Source organism: Etheostoma spectabile, chromosome 20 (genome assembly GCF_008692095.1).
Source record: "Etheostoma spectabile isolate EspeVRDwgs_2016 chromosome 20, UIUC_Espe_1.0, whole genome shotgun sequence".
Taxonomy (NCBI): Eukaryota; Metazoa; Chordata; class Actinopteri; order Perciformes; family Percidae; genus Etheostoma; species Etheostoma spectabile.
Genome location: NC_045752.1, coordinates 2,919,035 through 2,938,529, shown reverse-complemented (window position 1 = coordinate 2,938,529; position 19,495 = coordinate 2,919,035). Strand labels below are relative to the sequence as shown.

The 19,495-nt window shown below is 42.9% G+C and overlaps 1 protein-coding gene across 4 annotated transcripts in view; it reads right to left on the bottom strand.

Moving 5' to 3' along the window:
- Window positions 1–2,892: 2,892 nt before the first annotated feature.
- ttbk2a (tau tubulin kinase 2a) overlaps window positions 2,893–19,495 on the bottom strand; it is a 22,571-nt gene continuing 5,968 nt past the window's right edge. For 2 of the 4 annotated variants that reach the window (XM_032501093.1, XM_032501092.1), the window contains 15 exons: window positions 17,848–18,009; window positions 15,686–15,833; window positions 14,231–14,304; window positions 12,751–12,891; window positions 12,221–12,325; window positions 11,889–11,954; window positions 11,644–11,736; window positions 11,397–11,522; window positions 10,488–10,645; window positions 10,145–10,352; window positions 9,830–10,047; window positions 9,191–9,743; window positions 7,968–8,306; window positions 6,137–7,191; window positions 2,893–5,583 (listed from right to left, as the gene is read on the bottom strand). In XM_032501093.1, the coding sequence (XP_032356984.1) occupies window positions 5,136–5,583; window positions 6,137–7,191; window positions 7,968–8,306; window positions 9,191–9,743; window positions 9,830–10,047; window positions 10,145–10,352; window positions 10,488–10,645; window positions 11,397–11,522; window positions 11,644–11,736; window positions 11,889–11,954; window positions 12,221–12,325; window positions 12,751–12,891; window positions 14,231–14,304; window positions 15,686–15,833; window positions 17,848–17,916 (3,801 nt within the window). In that variant the 5' untranslated portion in view covers window positions 17,917–18,009 and the 3' untranslated portion in view covers window positions 2,893–5,135. The remainder of the gene's footprint in view (window positions 5,584–6,136; window positions 7,192–7,967; window positions 8,307–9,190; window positions 9,744–9,829; window positions 10,048–10,144; window positions 10,353–10,487; window positions 10,646–11,396; window positions 11,523–11,643; window positions 11,737–11,888; window positions 11,955–12,220; window positions 12,326–12,750; window positions 12,892–14,230; window positions 14,305–15,685; window positions 15,834–17,847; window positions 18,010–19,495) is intronic. The other 2 variants (XM_032501094.1, XM_032501096.1) reach the window with 2 other exon arrangements.

Sequence of the window (19,495 nt, the reverse complement as noted above, 5' to 3'; positions counted from 1 at the left end):
GCTACGGCAAGGATTAACAAAGCTAAACCATCAACTATTAACCTATGGAAAAGCCAAGAGGGTGGGGGGGTGGGAGATGGTTTTTGTTCTTTTTCAGTTTGGTTCTCTGTTCTGTATGTCTGCATGTAAAAACAATACAAAAACATCTAAAACACACGCACACACACAAACAACAAAACGTCAAACTTTCATGTAGTCATCAGTGTTGCATGACAAGAAAAATACTGTTGGAATTTGGATTTTAAAGCTCTAAATATTTAAGGATGCCCTTCTCCTTTGGGCCCTCTGCAGTCTACTCAGTGGTTGTGAAGGTTTTAACTGTGATCTGCCAGTATGTTCAGTTGATATTCTGTCATCCAATCCCACTAGTGCTATCCCTAGAAAAACATTTGATTTCTATTGTGCAGTTTGAAGTCTGTCTTTGCTAAAGCAGCACACCTGTTAATTCCAGCTTGTATTGATTCTGAAACAGAAACCCTTTCCTATTTAAATCTGCACACATTTTGATGCCAAGCCTCCGATTTCTTTAATGAATTAACCAATTAAATCTTAACTGCTGCTCAGAGGTATATTTGCTTTTTGTCCTTTCAGTTGTCTGTCCTGTACAGTGTTTTGATCTACATGTTAAAAACATGACTTTCTTTTAGAAACAAACACACAAAATATCATCTATTTGTAAAGGGGAATTTCTACAACCTAAATGCTTAAAATTACTCTTTGAAAATATAGAGTAGTCCTCTCAGTCATCTGACTGCACCCAATGTGGCAGGCGATTCTAAATGGTGGTGTATCTCTGACACAGCTTTCCCTATCTTCTCGCTCTAACCTGTCACTTTGCTTTTTTATTATTTTAGAAGTGTAATGCCGCTGAGGTTGGATTTGCCACTGCAGAGGAGTTAGGTAGCAGTCACATTTAACTTCATGGGAAAAATACTGACTGCCCTTTGGGGTTTATATTGAAGAGCTGGACATTTAGGTGCAGTTTGTTATACAACTTTTATTTTATGCATTATTTTGTTTTACTTGCTTATTAATCTATAAAATAAAAAATGGTAAAGATCAGTAGATATACAAAAATTGATTTGCAGGACAGACTCACCACAAAGCATTTTGGGGGGGGGGGGGGGGGGGGGGGGGGGGGGGGGGCCTGATTGGCCCGCAGGCCGGTAGTTAGACATCCCTGATTGAGGAATATTTAGTGATTTCAATTAAAGCACATTCACTTACTGTAAAGACAGTTACTTTCACTGCACTCTTCCTACTCCAAAAGATATGATTAAATTGATACATTTAATTAAAATCTTTCACAAATTTCATTTTTTTCCTTTTTTCCTAAAGTTTTGTGGTATTTTGATTGTATCTTTTGTATTCATTTAGAATATTAATCTGATATTTAATGCCCTTACTTCATGTTCAGTCTGTGATGTCTGATTTTTTTTTTTATTGAAAGATGTTAAACAAAACAACAGTCCAGTGAATTAAAAAAAAAAGAATTCAGGATTAAAACAGAAACCTTTCACAAGATTCTGTCTGCATGCGGAATGAGTATTTTATTTATAACCGGTTTATAAAAATAAAATACAAAATAATTTTAAAACAAAAAAAGAAAAACACTGTACAAGGCATTGATATGATACACATGATAGAATAAGCATAAATAATTACAGTTATATACAATGCAAAACTCCCACTTGTTACATTCTTTCCTTGAGACTGTACAGTAACATTTCAAAACCATGACATACATTACAACACAAAAATATCAACCATTAAAAAATCCAGACAATTGAAGTTAAATGATGGATGGGCAAATTAGCAAATGTCACAATAAATAATTTCTGTCAAGTATTTATAAGTTACTAACAAGTAATCCGATGTTATGATATGAGAAGTGTCCCAGTGCACACCAAAGCTTTTCATTAGTTTTCATCTCACCTTTCAAAATAAAATAAAACAGCCGGGTTTGTTCTTCTCGGCCTATGGGTATCTGTTACCCTGCAAGCTACTATAAATACCTATTACTATACACCTTTCTCTGAGCGGGCCACTTTAAAGAGTGACAAAGAAAATCTCACCTGGAAGGTAACACTAGTACTACAACTTCACACCAGCTATGTGCAATAATAATTCAAATAGAAACATGAGAAGAAATCTTATATTTAAAAAAAAAAAAAAACAGCAGCACTGTTTAGTGTCTGTTCCTCCCTTTTCACTGAAGCCTGTTAGCATATAACTTATGGTATTACAATAAGTATTTTATTTAAATAATTATTCTATATTTTACAAGTATTTATTAAAAGTCTGCACAACAGCGTTCTGATCTTTGAAAGCTGGAAATATCTTGAAATCTGTGAGCCTGAAATGGAGAGTTGAAAGAGGGAGGATTCAAAAGATTGATTCCTGGCGACATGTAGAAATGGCACGGCCCCGTTTGACAGCATACAGCGATCACATTAACCAACACACGAACGCTGCACCCTGACATTTGTAAGCATGTTGAGTCTGATACTGTGTATTGACCACCCTGACAGGCATGGCAGCGCATGCCATTTACACACAAGAGAGAAGTGACCGGAAGGCTTGGCTTGGTGGTATAGTGGAATGATCTCCAACACAGACAAGGCTCAGTCATCCCTCGCTATGCACAGAGGGGCAGAGAGGAAACATTAAGGCGACTGACTGACTGAACGCTGTCTGCCTTCAGGATGAGTCATCGTAGCTGCTCTGTGAGGCTAGCGCAGGTATCTGCAAGATCTGCATCAAACACCACACTTAATATATCTGCAAAGCAATGCGCCCATTCAATCTCTATATGTGCCCATATTCATCATACCCATATCTGCAAAATCTATCAAGATAGAAGTTTTTTTTGGCAAGGTGATTTTTTTCTCCCTTTGTCGATGTGTGCAGCCATGTCCTACTAGAGGCTATGACTGCCTTTCAACTCGTGTTTTGTTTCCTACAAGCGTGTTAAACACAGCAAAGTCTATTCCCCTCTGTTTATTTTTCCAGTTATTTCTTTTGTGCATCATGTCAGCTAGTTGCACTGCTTAAAAAAAAACGCAGTCTATCATATTCCGGCAACACAGTCATCCCAAGTCAGTGCAGGAAGCGCAGAAAAACTAGTCATACATCAGGTGGGAGGAGGAATAGTGAAAGAAAATATATAGATTCAAAAGGTAATGAGGTCACTGCTGGGTTAAAATCTTCACAAGATAGATGGCGTGTGACGGTAAGTGGTACGCAGCTTTTTACTCAGTAGTTGATTGTTTGTTTTCACTGTTAAGCATGCAAAAAAGGAGCAGTGGAAGGACGCTGAAGCTATTTTACAGTATCTTACAAGCGGAGGAGTGGGAGGAGGTTGAGGAGAAGAGTTTCAGTGAGGAATCCTAACTAAATCAAACACAAACAATACTCTGATTCCTTTCCCTTGTGCACAAATATACTGTATGTCATTTTATAAAAGACATTCTCCAGCGCAGGAGGAACAAAACAAAAAAAACGTTCTTGCACATGGAAGCATGGAGCATCATTTTGGTGTGAGAACTATATGTACATATGGCCTCCATTTCTAATAGCATTGACAAAATGTTTTTGAGGTCTGAAATTCACATTTTCTGTCTCAAACACTGACCTGATATATATATATACAGCTAAGACTGTTTTTTACTTGAAATACTTCCTTTGTGTCATTACAAAAAATAGCTACTTAAGTAAACTGCTCAAATTATGTTTGATTTACAAACATTTGTGTTGCTACCTTTTCTTCACTAAAAGAATACTTGTGAAAAGGGTTGTCTTTTAACGGCTGGCACAGGTTCTTGGCTCCTTTTTTTTGTCTAATTACAAACAGAGCGAATCCTCAAGCTGCCCAAAGTGCCAAGGCACACGCTGAGACAAACATCTGTGTCTGAACATTACTCATCAGTAATGTACCTTGTGTTGCTTAAGCTTACTACTGCTACTGAACAACTACCACTACCCCAATTCTAACCTGTAATCAGTGTGACATTCTGATTCCCTCTTAGCAACACAGTAGGCACAAAAAGGTGTGTGTCCTCAAGCACTTGACATGATTGATTGTATTAAAAGGGTCCCTTTGGAGTAATCCCTTCGATTTAAACAGTTAAAACGAATATGAGTGACACAAAACCATACATCCACTATCACACAGAAGAGGGTAGGAGTAGTAAGCATCGCTAAGCATCAAAATAAATATCTCAATAAATACAACTGTACACAAATTCTGGCTTTATGCATTCACCTATAGCATAAGGTAAATAGTATACCCTGCCAGCAATCTCTGAATGCAGAGGAGATAACTTAGTCAACCACAGGCCAATATATACGTACATTGTGATTACCTGTACTGATATTCCATCAGTATAATCCAAGTGCATCATTACTGGGGATAAATACATTTTATTATGCTGTGTAGCAGGATGCATGGCATGAGGATGAATAAACAGGAATATGATTTATTTATGTGCCCACTGGTCCAGCTCTCTATTGATTTACATATTATAGTACTACCTGCATTGGGAAATCACCATTTAATTTATCAGCTAAACTCTTTTGCTCTACAACATGATAATATAAATAAAATGAGGACCCTGACATGTCAACATTGCTTGTCTAATAAGTTCTCTTAAAGGGGCACTCCGCCAATTTTACACACTTTCTGTAGTTTACTCAGCTGCATTCAGCCTGTGAGGCCAGAGACTTTTTAACAGAAAGTCTGCATTACAATTCGGAGGGGTATGAAAAAATTGGGCACTTATGCTATTGAGTTGCATTGTGGGAAATGTCACTTTCAGCACTTTTTATTTTAAAGAACTAAAAGTCTGGATATCTCAGCTTCTGCAACACAGATTTCAATCATTCATTTTTTTTTTATCTCAAGTCTCTTATGTCAACTTTCTGGAAGTATGATACTAAATAGCTGGAGTACCCCTTTATAGCTAGGCACATAAATGAATGTCAAACCCTGTGTACAAATTGAAGGAGTCAGAGAACAGTGGGAAACAGTGAGACAAGTTTCAGACTGATGGCAAAAAAAGGGAAACTTTTAACTAACCCCAGGAAGACTCAGAATCTTCCCATTCTCTGCTATTGCAGCACAACCTGGTGGGCAACTATCTGCTCAGCTTGCTGGAGCACTTGCCCTCTCGGCTACAGCTTTTTCCCCTGGACAGGTGGAAGGGGCCCGTGCGAGCTTGGCGGCTGCAGCACGTCTCCTGGTGGTGAGTGTAAAAGCGGCGTGGAGGCGGCGAGCCAGAGAAGCTTGGAGGCGAGCGGCTGCGGCCCAGGCAACCCCCTCCCCCGCCGCCACGGTGCTCGTGGCGGGAGGGCGAGGAGCTGACGGAGCGCTGCAGGGAGGAAGAGCTGCGCGGGGAGGCGCTGGAGCTGCGGTGGTGGTGAGGAGAGCTTGTCAGGCTGCAGATGCCCGTCCTGGAGACCCCGTGCTGGGCTGTGGAGCGATGGTGAAGGGGGGAGCCACGGGAACCATGCATCAGCTGAGCAAGGCATGTCAGGAGGTCTGAGTCACTGTTGCTGCCAGCTCGGATGCGGTAACGCCTGAGCCTGAATGGGTACAAAAAGCAGAGCAGGTTATGAATTACAGCCAAGTCATATATTTGAAAGCAAACCCATTGATAACATTGATAAATTAAACTGAGACTTGGATGAAATCGTCAGTATCACTCTCCTAAACTAAGCCAGCCGGTCATTAGCTTAGCTTAGCTTAGTTTAAAGACTGGAAGCAAGCGGCTCTAGGTGCTGGTAGGTGGATTTGTAGCTTTGGACAGAGCCAGCTCAGCTGTTTTCCCCTGCTTTCAGTCTTTATGCTAAGCTAAACTAAACACCTGCTGGCTGGCGGTATCATATTTAGCGTACAGGCATGACAGCGGCATCCATGATTTTATTTCACTATCTGCCAAAAAGCATAAATAACCAAGTAGTGTCCAAGAGATTCCTTTAATTATCACTCAGCAAAGGGAATTAAGTTACAATTTCATGTTTTTTTCACATCCTAATGCTGTCTTTTTTGCTTTTCATCATAAATGTTGAGAACAATAATGGTTTGGTTAACTATCAAAATGTTGATCCATGAAAAGCAAAGCTGCAGATCAATTACCTGCCCTCCGCTGTGGGGCGGCAAGGTGGCTTTCCAGGGGGCGGGCGGGGTAGGAATTGGGCAGCCAGCTGCTCAGCGGAAGAAGCTGAATGAACCGGACGGGGGATCCTGCTCTTGCGGGACAGAGGGCTGGATGAGGAGGATAGGGAAGGAGCATCATCTCCCTGGCGGTCAGATCGGGAGCCCATAAGAGAGTCCTCGTCCTGAGAACGGTCAGAAGTGGAGGACAGCGGGTCCCTAGCTAGGGAGGCCACCATGGGGCCACGTCTATCAGAGAGGGATGGTGAGGCAGTGGGAGAGGGGACCGGGCCCTGGTGGTTAGCTTTCTTCTGCAGGAGTTTCTCCTTAGCAGACCCCGCAGGCGGGAGCTCCAGCAGGCTGGAGGGCTCCAGGACTGGGATGCGACTTTGCCTCCGGCTAGGGTCCTTACGAGGGGCAGCCGGGGACGCGGAGGCTGGTCCATTGGTCTGATCTGGGGCATGGTCTACTGCTCTGCTCCCCTCCCCCCTTAGCTGAGGCTCTGTGGCACAGGGAGTCGGGACAGAATCATTTTCAGGGTCTTTCAGCTTGGGGAATGGTCCATTAGTTAAATCCCTTTGGCTGTAAACAGGAGGGGAGAGGTGGCCATTGGCAAACACAGGGCTGCGAGGAGAGCATGGAGAGCGTGGCGAGCGTGGAGAGCCAGGAGAGCGTGGAGAGCCAGGAGAGCGTGGAGAGCCAGGAGAACATGGAGAGCCAGGAGGGCATTGAGAGGAAGGCGACCGCCAAGGAGGCGTGTGTGGAGAACGGGGGGAGCGTGGGGAAGACACACGGTTTGACGCTGGGCTTTGAGCTTTGGTGTGGATGTCTCCATTGACCTGCATCTCAGCCAGGGGGTCTGTGGGTGTCCCTGGATGGGTGGGCACATTGTCCTGGGGGGAGCTGATGTCCTCTGTGTGCTCCTGGACCAGCTGAGACTCAGCTTCAGCGTCACCACGCCTCTCCAGCAGGAGGCACTGTGGAGCACTGTCCGATCCTAACTGGGAGGACAGCCCAGAGGGACGCTGAGCTGTCAACTGGAGGGGAGGGGGAGGTGGAGACATGGGAGGAAGAAGAAATACAGACAGGTGTTATTTAAAAAATTAACCATACTATAAATGGGAATAACATTCTAATTGTCAAAGGCATGTTGCTGATAGACTACAACATGTCGAGTTGTGCTGTAGTTCTGTAGCAAGAGCCTGATGCAGATGTGTGAAAAGAGAAGAATTTTATAATATGGGGTAATAAATGGTGATTAGTTTGGCAACAGCATGCAGTACCATAGCTACCATTATCAGACCGAAACACACAAGTGCTATGGCAGTGTCAGTCAAGCTGTGAGTACTAAACCAGCAAGTAGGACAGGAAACGTTCACGCAACTTCGCAGGGGGCTTCAGCGAAGAGAGGGTGAGGAACAAATACAGGGAGAGAGAGAGAAAGAGAAAGATAGAAAGGACAAAGACGATCTGAAACAAAAGAGACCATGCAACCTGAAGTCATGACTCGACATTCCAAACACACATGCCACAATCAGACAAACACACACCCCAATTCAGATCACAAGGACACATGTTCAGACACATCTGACCCATGCTCTGTCTGGCCTGCAGAATGCCCCATGGTTTCTGGAGAGAACTGCCTGACAACAACACAATAAGCCAACGAACTGAACAAAGAAGCCAAAAAATAATCAACTTAAACAAAAACAAAAAAGAAAGAACAAAAAAACGTTGACAGCCAGCCGGTGTATTGCTACTGACGTAGAGGAAGCTCAATGGAGTTTTTTTGTTACTAGATTGTGCTCATCACCTGCTGGAGCTGGGCACGAGTGATGCGTATGACAGAGGGAAACTTGGCGTTGGCAGCACCCGCCGGGATGGCTGGCAGTTTCCTGCGACTGGGTGAGCGGGTGCCGGGGGCAGGGTTTGGTGGCAGTGGTAGGGAGGCGTGGCAGGAGGAGGATGAGGAGGGGCGTTCCTGCTGTTGCTGGTCGGCCGACAGGCTGCGCCTCATGCCCGGCGGCTGGCGCAGGTGCAACGGGTCCGACAAGGTGGTCAGGAGTGTGTGAGGGCTGGGAGAACGCAGAGGGATGGGGCTGGATGTCCGGATCGCCACCTCCTCAGGCAGGGACGGAGGAGAGGTGGGGAGCTAAGAGAGGGGAAGGAGAGAAGTGGGAGGTGGAGAGAGGAGGGGTTGTGAGACTAGTGAGGAAGTGAGAAGATGGAGGAGGTATGGAGGAAGTGCTGTGAGGTAGGACAAGCAGGCGGGGAGCACGATGTTGAGTTGTTTTGAACGGGAAAAGCGACGAAAGGATTTAAAAAATAAGTGGGTGATCTTAGGCTAGGGAAGGAATACAAAGGCTAGGTAGGTCGATTTTGGGAAGGCCGTGTACATTATTTACTTGGAGGCAGTTGTTCTGGTTGTAAGAGAGAATGAGGGGACAGTTATTCTTCTTGCAGTGCAAAAAACACAAATTGTGTAAAAGCAGTTCATGTTGAACTTGATTGAGCAGGATTTCGGTGGGCTGGTTGAAAGTTATAAAAAGTAAAATAGCAAAAAAGTAATTTAAACTAAGCAAACCAAAGTAGATTTATTTCAACTAAGCAAACCAAAGCATATTAAGTATTTAATTTATGAAGTAAATAAAACCAACCAAACACATTGCAAATGTCTGCAAATAAGATAAAATGATGCATATCTTACTCAAATCAAAGTGCATTTCAAAACCATAAGCTCTCTTCCACCCCCTCCCCCCATGCTGTGATCTGAGGAAAAGCTCGGCATTTGTTACACAAATATATTTTTATTCTAACAAATAAACAAGCAAATAAGCGAGAAAACATAAAGCAGTAACATTTAGCTTCAAACTACAGCAAGATGCAGCTGGTGGAACTCTGACTGTTGTATGGTGTTAGCATTGGCGTTCTAAAGCTAGAACTCTGACTCTGTACAGCTTTTTAACTTTGTAAAATGCTGACTAAAGTCAGTATGTATGCCATGTTGTGAGATGATCGTCAAATGAAATGGCTTACCTGAGTGAGAACTCCCTCAGCCAGAGCTTCGGCTGGGCTGGTAGGAGTGACGGGGGGCAGAGCCCCTCCAGGGTCCACGCTAAGCTCCAACTTGTCCAATTTTGCACTTCCCTTGGAGGAAGTCATGCTTTCTTGTTTAGCTTTGCCAGAGTGACGGCTTGGATTGCCCTTTTCCCATCCAGGAGACTGATCCCCTGGCTGGAGCACCTCTGGCTCCTCATCCTCCTCCGAGGGGCTGGTGGTAGCCTTAGCTCCTGGAGAGCCACTGGGCAGCTCCACCATCACCCACTCCCTTGAATCAATGTCCTGCCTCCCAGAGCTCAGATTGAGGGCCACAAAGCCCCTGCTGATGGCTGCCCCCTCTCCCTGCTCCAGAGATCCACAGGATGCTGGCTTGGGAGAACCACCACCAGATAAGAACTCCTCATCATAGTGCCAGATCCTGTCAGGACGCTCCCCGCCTGGTACAGCTGGACCCTGAGTTACTGGGATGATTGCAGCCCTGTCAGCCTCCTTCTCCTGGTGCTGGGTGCTAAGCTGCTGCTTCCCTGAGCTGTACAGACACAAGACAGTTGCAAACAATCTACTCTGTGCTCTATCCTCAGGAAAATTTAGGAAAAATAAATGATGTTAACATACCAGGCCTCTAGGAAGCACTCTGGACTGGGCTTGGACTCTAGGCCAAGCCTCCTCTCCAGCTCAAAACTATGAATGTTGCGTAGCTTCCTAAGCAGGGGGGCATCTCGGTCCGAAGCCACCACCTCAGAGTGCAGTTTGACTGGGGAACCCAGGCTTGGCCCAGCATAGGGGCTCTGGTGTCCGTGGTTGCCCTGGTTGTTGCTGTGTTCCTCTTCCGCCTATGGAAAGCAGTTAGTTTTGTAGGTGACTGATTACTGACTAAAAAAAAGGTGGAATTTAATTGAGGTATCAATTCTCTGTTTTATCATAGTCTACCTTCCAGACTGCCGTCCTGATGCGGTTACGATTGCGGTCCAGCTCCTCCCAAACATCAGCCTCTTGGTTGCGGTGTGGGTGGAGTGGCGAGCCCGGCAGGCGCTCCGGAGCGGGGTTGTTCTCCACGTCGCTGAGCTGCTCATCCTGCAGAACCTCGTCTGTGTTTTCCCTCATCAGGTCGCCAGGGATCAGTGAGGCATTCGCCATACTGGGGCAACAAAAGGTACAAATATTACTTAATGTTTGAGGCCATAAAAGACAGTGTGATATTGTCAACCATAGTTCTCTACAGTATTTAATACAAATAACACCTACATTTAATTCTACTAAAAGTGTAACGTACCCCATGTGTGCCGGAGTGAGGCGGGTGTGGTGTTGTGGTGTTGTGGCACTGGCACTGATTGTCAAAGTGCCATCAGTGCCGGTCCGCTCCCAGTCATAAGGGTCATTCTCCACAACATTATAGGTCTTCATGCTGTTGTCAAACACTGACATCAGCAGCTGTAACAACATGAAAATACATTATTAAAGGTCCCACAACGGGGTGCTTTTTGGATGCTTTTATATAGGCCTTAGTGGTCCCCTACTACCATATCTGAAGTCTCTTTTCCTTGGTGCAGAATTCCAGCCACTAGAGCCAGTCCCACACTGAGCTGTCCTTAGTATGTGCCATTTCTGAGTCTGTAGCTATTGAGGAGGAGAGAGGGGGGGGGCAGGTGGAGACTGGTGGTGTGGCCTTGACCAACTGCCACTTTGCTCATTTGAAAGCCATGATGTCTCTCTCTTTCTCATGGGCGGGCCAAATTCTCTGGGTGGGCAAAGCAGAGAAAGGGGAAGTAACCTTTCCCCTTATGACCTCATAAGGAGCAAGATTCCAGATCGGCCCATCTGAGCTTTCATTTTCTCAAAGGCAGAGCAGGATACCCAGGGCTTGGTCTACACCTATCACCATTTCTAGCCACTGGGGGACCATAGGAAGGCTGGGGGAACTCATATTAACGTTATAATAACATTTTCATGCCATGAGACCTTTAACCTTTTTTTGTGAGTTTTTATACAGTGTGATTCCACAGGAATCCACATAAAAAGGGTTTCAAACAACAGGCAGAAAACACATATATACACTTGGGAAGACCTTTCTAGATCATGCACTGCACACTTTACTGAAATAAACTCACTTGCTGAAACACTTCTATGTAATCAGAAAAACACTCTTCAATACTGTAAATCCAAATTAGACACCATGTGTCACCTGGTAGTCAGGCTTAGTGAAGTAGTCGAGGCTGGAGATGTGTTCCAAGAACACGCCAAACTCTGCCGGCAGGTGTTTGAGCATCAGACGATGGTCGTAAGTATCCTTCAGCTTCCCCACATGTTCCTGGGAGTGAAAAAACACACACACACACAAATACACACACCTGTCACATTTCATTACTTACAGCTACCAGGACAGGGCTGTTTGGGTTCCGTGAAGGACAGCGATTACTGGTTGTACTTACTTTGTCCTTGATCTTCCTCCACGGCAACTGACCGACCAGAAACTCCACCAGCATGTAGAAGAGAGACCACAGATCATCGTGACGACCCATCTCCTGCAGGATTACACCAGGGTTGAGTTCATCTTAATCCATTATATTTGATCATCAACCACTCATGACAAAAAAAGAGAAAGACGTATAAAGATCATGAATAAACACGTGTGGGACAGCACATATACTGCAGTGCAGGGAGGCTAGATACTGACCTTATTCTTGTGTGCATTGACAGATGCATAGCGGACTGTTCCCCTGAACCCTGCCACTGGGCGTGGCTGAAAAACAAATACAGAGGCAAACAATAAATGCTGATACAAATGTATTTTAATTAAAGATGTTCAGCTACAAATTACCCTAAAAATGAAAAGAATTTTCACCACTCTTTCATCTAACCTCTAAATATCTGTTTCAGTTGCGGACAGCTCAACAAGCAAAACATGTTGACATCTCACATCATATTACACCCAAAAAAAAACTAGGCTATTATTCATCAACAATGATAAGTGGAGCTTTAATCTTAGTAACAAAGGAGGGCTCTTACAGGTCGGACCTCCTGGCAAGAGTTGGTGAACTGACGAGCTAAACCAAAGTCCAGCATGTAGCAGGTTCGACAGGTACTTGGGAAGCGGCCCATTGCGAAATTGGACTGAAGCAGAAAAACAGGAGGCAATGGTTAAAAGAAGAACAAAATCACGTATGTGTAAAAGCAACATTTATATGATATAATGTATATTTATATTCTTGTAGCCCTGGCGGAAATAAATGTGTTCCTATGGAAGAATGTAATTAAATACAGGAGCTCAGATGACAAAAGATTTTTAAATTAATTTAAATTTTGGACGTTTAGCCAACGCACACAGTGAGCCAGCTTACTGTAAGTGCAACAAAATACTGAATCAGCAACAATACTAGCAGCCAGTAATAAAAAATAAAAATGCAAGTGTCACAAACACTACCCAGATAGCAGAAATAACAAATACTCTCATCTGTCGGGACTATATAGAAGCTAGGTCATGAAATGGGAGCCAGGCATAAAATGTTCGCTACTTCACCCCGCTAACTGTGACTCACGGGTTTGATGTCACGATGCAGGAAGCCGACAGAGTGGATGCTCTCTATGGCCTCCAGGATCTGCCGTCCCAGACGTAGGGTGGTGCTGATGCTGAAGGTTCCCCGGGTCATACTCCTCCTCAGGTCAGCCAGGTTCCGACCCTGAGAGAGCACATGTCCCAGATAAGTGAGTCTGATAAATCCCCCTTAAGGAACACAGCAGCTGTTGATTCCATGTGCAGAAACTGCCTTTTTTGGAGTATTACCCGGCCATCACATATTGAGGAGGAAAATTAGAGGTGGTATCGCATCCTTTATTAGCACGTAGAAGGATATTGTTGGAGTGGAAGTAACCATTTTCCTCTAAAGATTTTCTTTCATAATGTACTATCTCTGGAGAAAATGAAATATAGTTCAAGGGAGTCAGCGGGAAAATTCAAGTCCGTTTGGGGGCCCATGGTTAACTACATTGCTAAATTAAGGTTGAAGGCCAAGCGCAACATTGATTCCTCCTTATTATACACATTTTAAATGATATATGATCTATAGTGCCACTGCTTTGCATTCTCTATTGGTGTACCATTGCTTTAAAGACAAGAGAGGAATTTCTCATTGCTTATTATTTTATTTATTTATTTGTTTGTTTCTTCTTTTTTTGTTCATGTACCTGAATGTGTACATATGCACATATGTGCGTATATTTGTCCAATATTTTCATCTTATTGCATTATGTGTACAGACAAATGTGTGTGCACAAAAAATCTGCACTGTTGTTTTACTGTTGCAACAGTATATGTGGGACATAGGGTTGGGGGTGAAAATGTAAGGAAAAAAGTCCTTTATGTTTATTGTAACATTTTCTGAGGAATAAACTTAAAGGATTAAAAAAAACTAATAAAAAAAAAACCTATCTTGACACATGACATAAATTGGCATTTATTGGCATCATTCCTTGACTCACAGCCCACCTTCCTCCCTTCCTTATTATGAAAATGTCTTCGCTGGACCTAGTACTCCAGTCTTGGTTCCATCATATCCCTTTCCGTTTAAGAATATTTGATTTTGAAAGAATATTTGCGTATCTGCGTTGAAAAATGTGTGTTTATGTGCTGATGTTAAACCACCTCCATGTGTGTGTTCCAGTGGTCACATGTGTCAGACGGAAACACGGGCGTGAAATAGTTTAAACACTGTATTCCCCCAACCCCTCCTGTCATGAATTTGTAGTTATGTTGTTATGTCTTGGTTTAAATGCAAAAAATAAAAAAATGAATGAACAGTCTAAACCCCAAACACATTCCATTCCCAGTTACATGAAAACAGAGAATGTAGGCAATCCTAATTTTCTAATCCTAATTCTTACTAAATGCCCTAAACAATTAATAATTTATCAAATATGTTGACAGTAATTTATTAGTTTGATGTGTCACACTGGGCTCGAAAAATCTGTTAAAAGTGAGTGCTTATTATGAGGCATTAAGTCCTTTGAATATAGACCAACCTGAAGCTCCATCACCACGTAGTTAAAGCGGTCGTTGCGGCCACATCCCACAAAGCGACATACGTGGTCTTTACCTAAGAAATAAAGGAGGAGAAGCGAGTTCAGGATACTTTTGGAGTAGAAGATGAGATCACTTCTATAGTCACCTGACGCCGGCTGCATCATTTGATGGTAAGATGCGGCGTGCTGCTGTGTGAATCATGATGACGTGCACGTTCATATTTCCCTGCCCTTGCCTCTCTACAGCTCACTGCCTACCCATCACCAGCGTCCCTGTATGACTACCCTGCTGATTTATAGGCTTATAGAACATAACACCAGATCTACACATGTGCATGAACTGCCTTGTGTGTTTGTGCACATGTGTGCACGTGAGCAAATGAGTGTGTGCTCTGGACTGGTCTCAAAGGACATTGCTGCATTGGCAGCTGAACTGCAGCCACGCCCCAAACCCTTCAGAACGCAGTAAATGGAAATAGTTAGTAATAAAACCTCCATGTTAAAAACATTTAAACTTTTAAGATTTGCCTGATTCTTATGAAAAAAAATGTAAATAAGGATCCAAATTAAAAACAAAAGACGGTATTGTTATCTTGATGTGACCCATTAGTCTTCTTATAAGGCCGTGGGACGATGTTTACTCTTTACAGCTATGTCAGCAATGTTTGGGGGGGTAGGGGCTGGAGTTTCAAGTTACATCTGGTTCCCTCAGGAAGCAACAAACCCATGATGCCTGAGGCCGCAGCTATTAGACAGCAAATGTGATCTCAGCTCATTGATTTTCCTCTCAGAGGGGAGAGAGACAGAGCGAGAGAAAAAGGAGTAGTAGTCAAAAGGCAGGAAGGGAGAGATGAGGGAAAAAGACAAGGTTAAAAAAAGACACAAGAGTGAAACTACACAACCCCCCCACAAAGGAGCCTTCTTGTGTTGATCCTGTGTCTCTGCTGTGAGACGTTGGGAGTGTCCAGGCACACAAACATATACTTCCTCTCGCGCTTGTACTCTGTCTCTGCTGTTTCTGTCATATGTAACTTTTCCATTCAAACACGTAAACCACGATTAAAACACGATATGTGAAAGGTAGAATGTTTTATCTGCTGAAAGAAAGTGTGTTCGGCACTGCAGGCACTGAAGCAAACTGAGCTGAACTCTGGGACAAATTGTATTTTCTGATGAGTCGGATGATCTCTATCTGGTCTCAGAGAGGTAGATTTCTATACTATTCTAATCGATGCACAAAGGCTATCCCTGCATGATGTATGCTGTATTGGTCTGCTTCTTTTACATTTGTTTTATCGATCCAGGAGAAATTATTGTTTCACTTCTCTTAAGCTTTCGCTTTTTTTGACAAGAATGATACGCCCAGTGTCCTGTTTTCAATAGGTCACAAGGTGCCAGGGAGGCTCAATCAATTCCAGATATGTAACCAAACCCACTGAATCCATTTCGACTCACCCTGGAGCTTCTTGAGCACGGCGACCTCCATCTTGAGCACCTGTTTGGGCTGCTGGGCAGACTCTACCTTCAGTGCCACGCTGACCCGCGTCAGCAAGTCTACCGCTTCGTAGATCTCCCCAAACCCGCCACCCCCAATCTTCTTCACCTAGAGGAAGACAATGAAATATTGCATAAGAACTTCATATGAAAAAAAACTGATTTACAGTCTGTGCATGGACAGTGAGTTTATAAAAAATAAAAAACTGGGGCATTTTAGGCCTTCATTGGATAGGACAGCTTACACATGAAAAGGTAGAGAGAAGGGAAATGACATGCCGCAAAGGGCCGCAGGTCAGAACCAAACCTGTGGCCACTGCGCCGAGGACTGAGCCTCTGCACATGGGCACGAGCTCCACCAGGTGAGTCACCCAGGTGCCCCTAAAACATCACATTTATAAAAACTATGGGAAGGTTAAAAAAAAATTATCTTTATAAAAGAGATAATTTACCTTCACAAAATAATTTACCTTCATGTGGGCATGAAGGTAAATTAAAAGCATGTGATACCATTGATTTAGGCACTGTACAACACCTATGTATGATACCCTATGTGATTATGTATAAATGCACTGTATACTAAATTTATTTTTAACCATATACACTTATTTCAAGGATTATTGTATTGTTTGTAGTTATAATAAACCAAAAATGTTTTATTTATATACAAATTAAAGTGCTGCACTATAAACTACTGTATGCACTATGTAGAACTGTAATATACAGTGTGTATTTATAGATTAGACTTGGACATCGGGGGTGCCCGGATAGCTCAGTTGGTAGAGCGGGTGCCCATACAGTATATAGAGGTTTGAGTTTGAGTTTGAGTTTATTTGAACATTTAAAGTTTTTGAACATAAAAAACAAACAAAAAAAACAACAACATTAAAATAAAAGATTTATATACATGCATTCCTGCATACGTATAAAAAAAATGACAGATGAATAAGGTCATAAGGGAGGTTTACTCCTCAACGCAGCAGGCCAGGGTTTGACTCCGACCTGCGGACCATTAATGCATATCATTCCCCCCGTCTCTCTTCCCTTTCATTTCATCAGCTGTCCTGTAAATAAAGGCCTGAAAATGCCCCAAAAATACTCTATACTAAAAAAAAAGTGAATAGGTGTGAAGATGACCTTGTGATAAGCATCTTTCACCATATTTCTGGCATTTTATAGACCAACCGATTCGTTGAGAATATTATTGTCTAAATTAATCTGTAATGAAAATAATCTTTTGTTGCAGCCCAACCAACCCAAAAACTTTTCTAGGTGAGCTATTTGGGCACCCCCAAAATATTCACTTTACTGGCACAAAAAAAGAAAGTATAAAAGAAAATTCTCAGTTCTGACAGGAATACATGTGAATAGGTAATTGGCTCACTTGTGAATAGTTTGTGTACCTGGTGCTGATAGCATTTGCACTGATAAAGGCCTAAAGCAGGGCAAAATGGTTGCAGACTTGTCTTAATAAATATGATACCAAAAAGTATGTGATCAATTTCCCAACGCTCTCTTTATTATTTCACTCCTTCAAATTGCCCCCAACAGTCTTAATGTTTCCCTCGCAAGTCTCAGTACTAGTATAGCTTCCATTTCTCCCACGTGTCTTTCACTGTCCTCCATGCACGCACACACACACACACACACACACACACACACACACACACACAGTCTTGTGCTGCACTAGGAACTTATATCGTGGGATAAGCTGCAGCATTGTTATGTAACTCTGCTCCGTAGAAGACAGGAAGTGGTGCCAGGCTGCCAGTAAGGAATAACAGCCTCACATGGCACCCAGGCTGGCACAGCAGTGAGAGACATGGGCCCTCAGGGAGCACTGCTGCTGCTGCCTATAGCAAACTGCACTGCCACAAATAGCTTGACAGTCTATTTTTGGATCTCCCATACAGCGCACTACCTGGTCAGAGAGATACACGACCCCAAACTGTCCGAGCCCCAGGTGAGATCCTTTAAAAGGAAAGCAGGACTGATAGGCAGCGGAAAGCATTGTTTGATGAACAAACAGTTGTTGTTGGTGGGTCATAGGGTGAGCCATGGACAGGCAGTGATGGGGCTGGACAAACACACTGCCTATTGTTCCTGGATAACACGTCACTTACCACTTTCCATCGTTCCTTTACCAGGGAGAGCACGCTTAGGATGTCAACTTGCTCCACACCCCCGCTCATCCCGTCTCAAGGCCAGGGACGCTGTCCTTACTGCTTCCCCCTCGACCAGCAGGCCTCAGACTGGGACGGGCATTTGGGCCTTGGTGGAGAACCCTATGGAGGCCCAAGAAGCACACAACTGTCAGAAACTGAGGAATAAATGAGTTGAATTCTGGTAATTTAGGCTGATCTGCAGTAAACTGATTAGTTCATCATCTTGAGATAGTGTTCTTGGGTGTTTTCCAAGGATGTTACATAGAGTTGAATAAGAAAAAGGAATGGCTACATGTGAAGGCTTTTAAAAGTCTACCCAGTTGAGAGACAAAGTTAAACCCCTGGCTTAATGGCTGGAGCTTTCTGATCCTCGACCATCCCTGCAGCTGCCACACCTGCTGCCAGCAGCTGTCTTTCTAGACAAACTCGTCCCACCAACTCGCAGACAAAAGTCCTGCATCTTAAATTACAAAAAGGCTTCATCTTAGTATTAATTTCCCAACCATTTATCATCCGTGTATGACAGCCAAGGATCAGGTCTTATAAAGAAAGTACTTGTCAGATATAATGAGACTGTTTAATCTGCCTAATTTTGCATTAGCTCTGGTTGCCTAATAGGGCATACACAGTTTGCATCATGGTAAAAAGAAAGCATTATTTTGAACTAAAACAATATCTTATCACTCACACATAAAATAGCATATGTTTTCTATAAAAACATTGATGTTCATCATATTGAAAGTTGTATTTTTGTTGAGTTTTTGATAGAGTTGTACTTGTATTACTAATTCAAGATTATAGAAATGTGTATCACAATAACTAAAATTCCTCTGTACAAGCAGATTTTTGAATTTTTTTTACAGATTGTGAAACCCAAAATTCACAGATGTAAATTAGTCAGTTATGCTAATGCCCCCGTATAAAAGGTTTGTAAGTTGGCTTGCTGAGGTTTTTTTTATTATTAATGGTTTATGAATAATGTACTTACAGTTTATAAATCAGTTACATATAGTCATTGGCCCCACTTTATATCTCTGAATTGTTGTGTCCCCTAACCAGGGTGAGATCACTGAGATCTGCTGACCCAAGCCTAAAACCAAAGGTGACCGTTCCCACCCTCGGGAATAGTCTTTCCCTAGATATAAAAAAAAATACAGAGTCAGTTGATGGTTTTAAGAAGCTGTTAAAAACGCATCTGTTTCTTCTGTATTTTGTCCAGTAATGTGGGTTGTGCTTTTCTGGATATCGTTATCGCTATACTTTTGTTTGCCTTTTATTTTATAAAGATTATTGTTAGGCCTTTATTGACAGGACAAAACTGTCCTGTTGGAGGGTTTCTTTACTGTCTAAAACCTAAAAGTTTTTCTTATTCATGGATTGTAACTGATTTACAAAACATTAGTAAATTGTTCATAATAAAGCCATCAGTAACAACTTGCAAAGCTTTTATAAAGGTTGACTTACAGTATCAGATGTATCAATACATGTATTGACGTGTTGCACAAGCAAGTTCTCTGTACAGCAAGAATTAAATGGAGTTTCCCCTGGAAAAAGCCGTGTATACACTCCTGTGTTATACAACATCTATGGAGAAGTTTTCCTCAGG